This window comes from Lytechinus variegatus, chromosome 11 (genome assembly GCF_018143015.1).
Source record: "Lytechinus variegatus isolate NC3 chromosome 11, Lvar_3.0, whole genome shotgun sequence".
NCBI classification, from domain to species: domain Eukaryota; kingdom Metazoa; phylum Echinodermata; class Echinoidea; order Temnopleuroida; family Toxopneustidae; genus Lytechinus; species Lytechinus variegatus.
In genome coordinates, this window is record NC_054750.1 from 27,411,319 (window position 1) to 27,423,528 (window position 12,210).

General features: G+C 36.1%; 1 protein-coding gene across 1 annotated transcript; it reads left to right on the forward strand.

The window, feature by feature from the left end:
• The first annotated feature begins 2,031 nt into the window (after positions 1-2,031).
• LOC121424075 lies at positions 2,032-7,902 on the forward strand. Its single transcript, XM_041619659.1, has 5 exons — positions 2,032-2,150; positions 3,596-3,723; positions 4,932-5,090; positions 5,899-6,012; positions 7,629-7,902. The coding sequence occupies exons 2-4, from the start codon at positions 3,615-3,617 to the stop codon at positions 6,006-6,008; spliced, it is 378 nt and encodes a 125-aa protein (XP_041475593.1). The 5' UTR covers positions 2,032-2,150; positions 3,596-3,614; the 3' UTR covers positions 6,009-6,012; positions 7,629-7,902.
• The last annotated feature ends 4,308 nt before the right edge of the window (positions 7,903-12,210 follow it).

The following is a 12,210-nucleotide window of genomic DNA, read 5'->3' on the forward strand; positions in this document are numbered from 1 at the left end:
CCTTTTCCTTTTCCATTCTCATACGTCAAGCGCCTGATCTGGTCCTATTCTCAAGTCTTTTGGTACGACTCGGCCGGGGATCGAACACTCTACCTCCTGTTCATGAGGCGGGCGCTCTACCACTGAGCCACAACGGTCGGTTGACGAGGCAAACAATTCAACACAAATTTCTTTCACAGGATATTATCTTAGTTTGTTAAAGGCGGATTTGAGATCAAGGAAAATGAAGTGTTCTATTCAAAGATGATGGTACCGTTTCATCATTGTCTTCCTCATAGTAAATATAGTATTCTATACAGGTTCAAAACCTTTTAAAGGTGAAGTCCGTCATGGTATCAAGTAGGTTTTGATAAATGTAACACAAAAATGAGAACAAATCATAATTATTAGTAAAAGATTGACGAAAATTCATCAATGAATAACAAAGTAAAAGACTTTTGTTAAAGTTTGTATGTTGTGACGTCAATTGAGATCAGCGGCCCATAATTATCATCAAGATTATAGGAATGTTACCAATTTCATTAATTTCATAAATGTGTCTGATGAATGTATATTGTTTATATTTTAATTTTCATGAAAAACGGCGTATTTATGGAGTATATATCATTTTAATGAATTATGGGTGGAATGGGTGAGCTGGTAAGGTATGTGACACCAGAAGATCTAAAATAATTTTTTTTAAATTCTATTCTTAATAAAACATTTTCGACAGATATTCGTTGCTATGTCTATTTTGTATTTTTGCTTTCATTGAAAGAAATTGAAAAACAAACCATGAAAACAAAGCAAAGCAATAAACTTAACGTCAGGATTAACCATCCCTTTATTATTTTATTTTAACTAGTTATAGTTTAACGAAATTATAAACATGAATATCACTCCGGTAAATAATGACAGATAAGTGCGAATTTTCAACAATTCTCAATCAATCATCTACAAGGTTTGATTAAAATTTGCCCCCGAAACAGAAAGCAAAAGGAGCAGTTAGATTTTTGTAGAAGTGAAAAAAATAAAGGAAGAAAAGTAAAGAAAGAAGAAATAAGAACACAAAGGAGAGGAATTTGCCATGTAACTCTGTAAACATCTATATTCAATATAGAATCACCTTTTTATTTTTGCAGCATTTTGATAATGATATTATCATAATTTCATGATATATTTTAAATTTTGCAAACCAATGAAGCGAATAGTTTTGAGGAAGGAGATAAAAACAATAAACTCCTGAGACTCGAGTGAGAGTTATATTGCCACGATCGACAAACCAAATACTTGTCGATAAACTTTAAACATGTATTCTATCAAGCATCTAACACTGTGGTACTACATTTTCATTCATTCATTCATTTATTCATTCATTCATACATCCATCCATCCATTCATTCATTCTTTCATGCATGCATTCATTCATTCATTCATTCTCTCTTTCATTCATTCATTCACTCACTCATTCACTAATTTATTCATTCATTCATTCGTTTGTTTTCAACATTAATCAAATGCAAAGCATTAATTCTCGTCATTCTGATAACATATGGATAATCACAGTAAATTCAGATGCAAAAAGATAAACCTAAACTTTATATGAAGAGTAGAGTAGCCTTACATGAACACGAATTTGAAAGAAAAAAGTGAAGCACCGCTTTTTGTGAATATACCCTTAACAAATAGACCTACTATCATGACTATATGTGCAATCATTGTAATTTCAGACTTCATATTTCAAACTCACAGATCAATCTATTACCAAGGCCGCTCATATACAGTCATGAAGTGCTGGTAACATCGTCAATATCTTCCCTGATCAAGTTTCTTTTGCAATCATTTAAAGAAATAAACATGTTCCGTTTTCTTGAAGGTCCTTGGACCTTTGTCAAAAGTACCATTGATTTGATTCATCAGGATAACCAATCACGACCGTATTGCATCCAGGATATACAGCTAGAATATCAATTCCTGGCCATACGGCAGGCCATTGCATGTTTTCATGCCTGTCACGGTTGTCTTTAGTGGAAGGAGAAGGTGGGAAAAGGGTATAAATACTGGACCACAAACTCTTAAGGTAGTATCGTGCTAAGAGAGAACTTCTAGCATCACTTCCTGAGCTCGCAAAACTTCTGAAACACCCGAATTACCTCATCGCTTCTACATCGGTAAGTAATATACCCGGTTGTCTCAGAAAAGCAAGCAGTGGATTGCAAGTAATTTAAAAAAAGTATAGGTTAGCGTTTTCCGTCATTAAATTTCTCTCATCTTGGGAACCAGCAGGAATAATTCCGTCAATGCACCAAGCCGGGATACATTTATGGCTCTGCCGGATACAAAAAAAAATATTGAACTACTGAATAGTCATCTAATAATGAGCTGAAGATACAAACTATCAGTGCACCCTGTAGTGTAGGCAAGAATGGCATAGAAACATATGTACTTGAACTGTAACTCATCCTCATGGTTCTTGGTTTAGATCAAAGACATTATATCCATGGGCCCGTATTCTGAAGTTGGGTTTAACTTAAAGTCAGGTTTAAAGTTGTGGTTTGAGTAAAGGAAGCAAAAAGTATCAAAATTTCTATTAAGGTGTTTGTTTCTTATGTTTACTGTGCTCTTTCCTGATTCATCGATGGTGAAGACAATCATCTATTTATTCTTCCTACACAATTATGAATGATTTGAGAGATGAATGAGCTGAAGTATGACATCATACTGTTAGTGATTATAATCACCATTGGCTGTTCATACTTAAAGCACAACTTTAAACCTGAGTTAAACCCGACTTCAGAATACGGGCCATGGTTTATGCTTAGAAAATAGTATAGTTATGATGCTATGGTTGCTAACTAATCTTGGGTCTAGGTCAGACGGGATTGGGTCAGGGGCCCGTTGCAGAAAGAATTGCAATCAATCGCAACTCTAAAAATCATGCGCAACTTGATTTTCAACCAACAGCGCGCATTTGGGACTTGCGATTGATATTTTGACTTGCGTTTAAACGCAACTCTTTCTGCAACGGGCCCCAGATCTGTTATACCGTTAATTTCTTTCAGCAAGAAGTGTGCCGCACTCGACCCAGGAGTGAGGTAAATGGTAGGGACCCTGAATTATTCATGGAATGCATGATAATACCCTTTCGGTCTTGAATTAATTGTGCCTTATACATGTTATAGAAGCAGACTTTCATCTGCACTCATCACCTCTACTATATGTCATTGTAAAAAAAAATCTCGTCGAAAAAAAAAATATTGGTGGGAAAGAATTACCACTAAGATTTGTTTGAATCAAATTATTATATTTATTAATTGAATTGTAAATTTAGCCTACACTCTAAAAAAAAAAAAGTGTCAAATTGTACCCATATTGAGCAAAGTGCAGGTTTAAAGGGTAGATTTCAACGCAACAATGCGTAAAATCAAGATTACAAAATATTTGGTATCTTTTTACCCAACCAACAAGCATGTTCACATTTTACCAATATTTGCTAAACCTTTTTTTAGAGTGTCATATCATTTTTATCGGTATCCCCATTTTGTTGATGTTGTTGTAGTTGTTATTCTTGTAATTATAACTAAAAATGGCTTTGTCTTCCTTTATTTTGTCGCAGATCATTTTATTTTCTAAAAATGAAAGTGACAGTGTTCGCTACCCTGCTTGTTCTTGGTCTCGTGGTCAGTCACGTGACTGCGGCCAGCTTGGACCAGAACTTTGATGACCAAGGGGATCTCCAACTCGGTGAGTTCAAGAAACGCAAGGGGTCGATATTCTCGTTATTGTCACATTCGGGTGTTATAAGCTACTGCAAATCAATGCATTTGATTGAATGAATTTTTAAAAAAGTCATTGAAAGTCACTGAATTTTTTTTATCTTTTCATGAGATGTTTCCCGGGTGTTTGTCTTATGCAACCAAATGCAACCCAAAGTAAACAGTGGTGGATTCAGGGGGGGAGCACATCCGGTCCGTGCCCCATTCCCTTTATTTTAATGTAAATATCCCTTTCTTAATTACACAAATGTGCCCCCTTTTTTAAGGTACAGCATATATTCGTTCATACACAAGTGAGGACCCTTTTTTTCTTGTCAAATTTTCCTCGGAAAAAAATGTGCCTCCCCCTATGGAAAATCTTGGCTGGATCCGCCCCTGATAAAGGATATCATGAAGAGTTCATTCCACTGTTTCACTAACCCGCATTGTCGTTATATAAATCAAAGGGACATTCTAATGGCTAAACCGTAACGGGGGGGCGGGGGGGGGCACTTCCATTCACGAGTGGATACCATGCGCGACCATGGGGTCTCGAAAAGCACCCTAAACACGTAATTTCTATATTCTGAAAATGCACCCCTTAACAAGTATTGGCGTGTGAAACCCTACCCTTAACAAGTATTGGAAACAAAACGATACTCTTGGCAAATATTCCCTGAAATGAACCCCTAAACAAGTACAGGAATGTTTTATTGTTACGGGTCCTTTGGTCGGCTTGAATTACCTTATTTGGTTTAGTACGACCCCACCTTCTACACCTCGCGCAAATAGGACTCTAAACACGTAGTGTTGGGGCAAAAAGGACATCCTTTATAAAACATTTTAATTTTGTTTTATCATCCCCGCAAATTCGACCCTAAACACGTAATTTTCCTAGCGAAATAGATACCCTTTTTTCATAATTTTTGTGTTTTTGACACCCTTTTCACGTTACGTACGTAACGTGCCCTATCGTGAAAAGGACATCCTTTTTACGTGTTTTTTTGGTCGCGCATGGTATCCACTCGTCAATGTAAGTGGCCCCCCCGGGAACCAGTTAGGGTTTCCAGAAACGTTTTTTTAATTTGAAGAATTGACGAAATATCATGCGGATCTTAAAAAAGTATTAACTATATTTGTCCCCATTAATTAAACACACAAACCTTTCTTTTTTCATATGCTGCAATTTATTTCCAGATCTTGATGAGGAAACCTTGGGAGACGTCTTGGCTTCTAGCTGGTTTTCCCGTGCAGCCCATAAAGTCTCGCACGCTGTATCGCATGCAGCCCGTGACGTTGCACATGCGGTCAAGAAGGGGTGTGGTGTCGTGAATGGGCTGCCAGGAGATGAATTGAGTAAGTAGCCTGTGTGTATAGGTGGTGAGGGTGGGTGTGGGTGTGTGCATGGGGGCAGCGGCGTAGAGCTAGGATTTTTGTTTGTTTGAAGGGTTAGTCCTCACATTCAATTCTTGCTTTATTCTTATAAAACAACATAAATATGAAATGATCTCATAAGCCATATATAAAAAGTGCGAGCGCGAAGCGCGAGCGAAAACTTTATATAGTGACATTAATTTTTTGTCGTTGCAAGTCTTCCCCTCACCTAATTTATTCACTCGTCTTTCTCCTCTGATTTTCCTCTTCCTTTTTTTCCTTCTAACTTTCCCCTTCTTTTCCTTTTTTCTTTCTTTCTCCTTTTTTGTTTTGCTACGCCAACTTTTGTTCAGGCACCAAATATCGGGGGAGGGGCATGTACCCCAGGCCCTCCGTAGCTACACCCCTGTGTGGGGGTGTTGTCGTTTGCGTGCGTATGTGTGTGTTGGAATCCATATATAATTTGATGCTCTTCATTTTTTTTTTGGTTAGGCCTATACCTTGTTTTTCCAGAGAAACAAATTTAAAAAGAAAGAAAAAAAGGAGATATGTGCATGGGTGTGTGTACGTGTATGTGTGCGTGCGGCTGGGATTATGGGTGGGAATTATTGCTTCAAATGTCAGTTCTTCTCAATGATGTAGGTCAATATTGTTCTTGATGCTGAATGACTAACAAGTTAATACTTTAGAATGTTTTGCTTGAAGAGGAGATGGGGTTCTATTTTATATGTATGCCTTTCCTGAGTTCAACCTGATCAGTCACCATAACTTCGTCTTGTTATCACTTTAGTGAGGCTCCGGGATGCTGCCCTTCGCAATGAGGAGATTGATGAGGAGCAGGCAGCAGCTGCCTACCAAGGATACAAGAATCTTAAGAGTGCCTGCAGACTCGTCGGTTAGAAAGGTGAGTAAAAAAATCGGTAAATTGCCAATTCGTCTTCTACCAACTCGTCCACTCACCACAATGGTCTATCTTCATTTAGTCTAATGCCATTCCGTCTTTCAACATTTTGACTAACAACCACTTGGTCCAATAACCATTTGGTCCAATCATCACTTCGTCTTATCACCAGTTGGTCTATAACCATTTCGTCTCATAACTAATTTTGGTCTAAAATTCGTCTTATTTTCATTCATTTTGCCCAATTTACACTTAGTCTTAATTAGACCAAATGGTGTATGGACTACATGGCTATTGGACCAGCTGGTTATTAGACGAAATATTGAGCGGACGAAATGGCAGTTAGACCGGATATGATTGGACGAACTGACGGTAGACCAAATGATAGTAGGCTAGTTGGGAATTGGACGAATTGGCATTGGGCCAAATGAAAATAACCAAAAAATCTAGTGTCGCATTTGCAATTATGATGAAGGGGAAAGTATGTTGAATATTGCTGATGATCACGATCATATATAGAAAATACTGTACCATCAATATAATGATAATGATATTTCTTTTTTGGTAATAGTATTTATTAAATTCATTCAGTTCAAATCATATGTGTAATATAGTACATTGCAAAATGTTATAATATAAATCAACAAAAACGCTCTTCAAAAAGACAAATATTTATTCATAATACAGAAAATTGTATAAAAATAATTTTTTTTACATATTTATGCAGGCGGGTAATTAATCGTAACAAAAATTCGCCATGTTATTATAACCAGTGAAAGTGCACAAGAGCATATTTCAATCGTTGTGTAGAACATTCACAATCTATTGCTCAATAATTATTGAAACTGAATGAAATTTATTACATAAAAGAGAGAACTAAAGGAAAATAATGATGACGATATTTTTTTTTTAAACACGTGCACACCTAGTTACCAATAATGCATATAGCATTTCCATTTATTTGAAAGCAGGATAAAAGAGCTTTGTAGATTAAATGCTTTACTCACGGGCATAGGTGCCGCGGCGGAGGATCGAACCCCGGACTTTCCATTTATAGCCAGGCGCCTTAGACCACTCGGCCACAGCACCTCTAATGCCAGTAGTAATCGATATTATAAGTTTTTCATTGTAATCGTCGTTATTTTGTGACCATTATTGTTATTGTTGATGTTGGTGTTGTTATCAATATAAATGATATTAACATTACTGTTAATATTATTAATATTGTTATTATTATTATATTATTAATATTATTATTATTGTCATTATTATTATTATTACTATCATTATTATCAATTTCATTGTTTTATATAATTCTTATTATTTCTATAATCATCACTATATCATTATCATTCCGACCACTATCATTATAATTATTATCATCAGTATTTCCGGTTATATTATTGCTCTTGTTTCAGTAGGCCTATCCTATTTCAAAATATTTGATGTAGGGTTTGTCGATATGTCATGTTTGTTGACCCATTTAAATGTCAGACCAGCTGAAAGGGCTGTCCATTTTATGACCGATACCCAGATATTGTAAATAGATGAAGTTATTTGAAATGAAGTAAACATCATGAGATTATACTAATGATATTTATTTCCATCTATACTTCCAGGTTGTACAACGTAAATGGACAAGGACAATTGGAGGAAATCGACGGAGCTTAAATTTTTTTTCAATATTTAGAACATGTTTTTATTCATAATGCCGATTTTATTTCATCAGCTGGAAAACCGATACATGGTTACTTCTCATTTCGTTCATTACAAAACAAATCTTCCAAACGATGATTAATTTTGCTCAAGAATCATTGTTCAATCTTCATTGCGGGATAATGTTTGATTTAATAATACGCTGGATTAAAAACGTTTCAATGAAAGTTTAAAATATATCTTACCATAATCGCAGCGACTTTTTTTGTTCGATGAAATATTGATTAATTGGTTAATCGGTTGATTGTTTAATTTGTTGCTTGATTGGTTAATTTATTAATTGATTTATTGATTGATTGGTTGGTTGATTTATTGATTGATTGGTTGGTTGATTTATTGATTGATTGGTTGGTTGATTTATTGGTTGATTGGTTCATTGGTTGAAGGTTGATCGATAGATAGATTGAATTGATTTGCCAGGTCACCAAAACATGTCTAACAATGATCAGAAAAGGCTTGGACAAGACGACCCACGAAAGCTCGAAAGTTTATATATTTTTAGTGGGGTCCTCGACATTGTAGGGATAAAAACGTAAAAACATACCATATGTCATATCAAGTTCGATCCCTCATGAGGAAAATATCTAAATCTAAGGGGAATTTGAATACTTCAATAATTTTTTTTTTGCTTGATTGAGTACATATGATTGATTCAGAGACGGTGGCGGTAAGGAGAGTAGAGAGAGGGATGGAGGATTGAGAGAGGGAGAGAAAGGGGGAGAGAGAGGTGGGGGTAGTTGGTGTTAAAAATGACATCATATTTTGAAATTAGTAACGCACGTTGTAAGGAGCTGGGGGATAGACAGAGGCAGAAACGGGAAAGAAATGAAAGAACAAGGAGAAGGGGAGGAGAGAGTAAAATGGTATATGAGCATATTAAGATATTTTTTGACGGAGTTGAAAGAGAGGCTGAGACATTCACAGGCGAAAAGGGAAGATTTTCACTTTCATTTATCATGTTTATTGTTTCTGCAGCTTTTCCATTATCAAATAACATAAAAGATACATAGTACGTAACAGAATATTCAATGAAAATACGAACAAAGTTGTATTTTCTATATCCTAGGCCTTAACGTTTCAAGAAGATTGCAGGGGCTGAAACATAGCGTGGCTGTGTTTCAACCTCGGAAATAGGAGAGGAGGAAAAGAAGAGAAAGAGAGTGAGATTTAGAAAAGAAATTGTCGCACTAATAAGTGACACACGGGAAACAGGGGCGGATACAGGATTTTCCAACGAGGGAGGCACATTTTCCCGATGAAAATTTGACAAGACCCCCCCCCTCAAAAAAAAAGAAAGGAAAAAAAGGTTTTCACCTAAAATTGAATGTCATTTCGTCCGCGGAAAATTTGACAAGCCAAAAAAAAGAAGGCAAAAGAGTCCTTACTTTCAAATGAGGGGGGGGGGGTCGCACACCTGAGTTAGAACGGTATTTTTGCATTAAAAAATTAGATTGTGGCTAAAGTAAAAGCGACGGAAAAGACAGCGAGAATGATATAAATTGAACTACCAATAGATATCGAATATTGAAAATAGGTAGGCTTAGCTATAGTGTGGAAGAATATTATTGTCTTAATTGTGTTACTTTTTGGATAGTGTATAACATACGAAGCTTGACCCCATTAGTATTCTTGAAATATTCTATTGAACATTGTTAATTTCTATTTGTATTTGATAATTTTGATTTATTTCAGGAGACGCACATACACAAGCGAAGCTTTCCAGTGAGTTCCCTTTTTGTCTCACCTGCGAAGCAAAGTGAGACTATAGGCGCCGCTTTTCCGACGGCGGCGGCGTCAACATCAAATCTTAACCTGAGGTTAAGTTTTTGAAATGACGTCATAACTTAGAAAGTGTATGGACCTAGTTAATAAAACTTGGCCATAAGGTTAATCAAGTATTACTGAACATCCTATTAGAGTTTCATGTCACATGACCAAGGACAAAGGTCATTTAGGGTCAATGAACTTAGACCATGTTGGAGGAATCAACATCGAAATCTTAACCTGAGGTTAAGTTTTTGAAATGTCATCATAACTTAGAAAATATATGGACCTAGTTCATGAAACTTGGACATAAGGTTAATCAAGTATCACTGAACATCCTGCATGAGTTTCACGTCACATGACCAAGGTCAAAGGTCATTTAGGGTCAATGAACTTTGGCCGAATTGGGGATATCTGTTGAATTCCCATCATAACTTTGAAAGTTTATGGATCTGATTCATGAAACTTTGACATAATAGTAATCAAGCATCACTGAAAATTTTGTGCAAGTTTCAGGTCTCATGATTAAGGTCAAAGGTCATTTAGGGTCAATGAACTTTGGCCGAATCAGGAGTATCTGTTGAATTACCATCATAACTTTGAAAGTTTATTGGTCTAGTTCATTAAACTTGGACATTAGAGTAATCAAGTATCACTGAACATCCTGTGCGCGTTTCAGGTCACATGATCAAGGTCAAAGGTCAATGAAATTTGGCCGAATTGGGTGTATCTGTTGAATTACCATCATAGTTTATGGATCTGATTCATGAAACTTGTACATAAGAGTAATCAAGTATCACTGAACATCCTGTTCGAGTTTCAGGTCACATGATCAAGGTCAAAGGTCATGTAAGGTCAATGAACTTTGGCCATGTTGGGGTTTTTTGTTGAATAACCATCATATCTCTGTAAGTTTATTGGTCTAGTTCATAAAAAAAGGAAATAAGAGTAACCATGTATCACTGAACATCTTGTGCGAGTTAGAGTAGTATTCAAAGTGAGCACTGCTGCTATATTGAACCGCGTGATGCAGGTGAGACGGCCAGAGGCATTCCACTTGTTTAATTTCTGTTGTTCTTATTCTTTATTGTTCCTACTTACCTTGTCAATTTTTTTGAAATGAAGAAAAAAATCAAAAGAAGGGACGGGAGATAGACAAGCAGACAGACTGAGAGGGGGCAAGCAATCGAGGGGAGAGAGGACGGGTAGGTACTTCAATAAAATGTCATATTTGGGGTGTTGAAATTGCAATTAAACGGACAGCTATTCACACTGCCTTACGCAGCAGAGGGCGCGTAGAGGAATGGCTCCACCTCTAGCAACCCCCATATAGAAAATGCAACAATAATACTTTTTCATCATATTGTCAAAATTTGCCAAAGTTAAAGGACAAGTCTACCCTAACCAAAAGTTGATTTTAATAAAAAGAGAAAAATCCAACCAGCATAACACTTAAAATTTAATACAAATCGTATGTAAAATAAGAAAGTTTATGACATTTTGGTTTCGCTTAATTTCACAGAACAGTTATATCCTGGTCGGTATGGAAATGAGGAGACTGATGACATCATCCACTTTCTATTTCTTTTGTATTTTATCATATGAAATATTCTAATTTTCTCCTCATTGTCAAGTGAAACAACGATTAATTCCTCTCTGAACATATGCAATTAGCATTGTTTAATGCTGCATGGTTCAGTCAAGTTGGTCCTTAAAAAATTGTCAAATCTGTAAAAAATTAAATATTTGTGATTCAAATACTAAAAAAACAAGATAAATAGTGAGTGAGGGAAATCATCGTCTGACTCATTTGCATGTCACTGAGTTATGCATATCACTGTCGTGAAAAATAAGCGAAACATTAAAATGGCATAACTTTCTTATTATCCGATTTTGATGAAATTTTCAGCGAAATGCTAGTTTGATTTTTCTCTATTTATTCAGATTCACATTTTTCTTGGGTGGACTTGACCTTTAAATTAAAGACAATTATTTCTTTGACGGCACATTTTCTGCATTGCTGTGTGCACATCTTTAAAAACGAACCCCAAACTTTAAATCTTGTGTTTATAAAAGCTCTCCCTAATTCAATAATAAAAAGGAATTCAAGCTCGTCGGGGGGAGGGTCTTCAAGCTCGTCAGGGGGAGGGGGCAGGGGTACGTCCTTTGCATGGGTTGTTACTCCTCGGGGGGGGGGGGGGGACGCTAGTTTTCTAATTCATAAAAACCTCTCACTGAATTTCTACCTCATTAAATTAAGTGCTCGTTCAACTTGTTTTGGATTATTTTTTTTCAAGTTTTATGTCATTTCAAAGCTTAGGGTGTGTTTTTTAAGCTAAAAGAAAATATCAAATTTCATTTGAACGACTTTTAGTGTTGGTTTTGTATTCATTTACAATGGTCAAAAGTACTAGGGCCTATTTCTGTATTTCAGATAATTCAGTAATTTTTCAGATAGGCCTGTTCTCAAAAATAAAATTTGTGCACCAAAGGCCAAGATCGTTTACCGGTACCTTAATTTTGTTTGAAAAAAACACTTTCGTGAATACCGATATCTATTTTTTTTAATGCTTTTTAGCCTTTATTCAGATAACATCAAATGCTATCTATGCGATATGATGCTTCTTCTTCTTAGTTGTTCTTCCCCCGGTATTCGAGGATCAGCGGCTATGCAAACACAACATCGCCAACTATCGGGGTGGCTCAACGTCGACCGTAAAA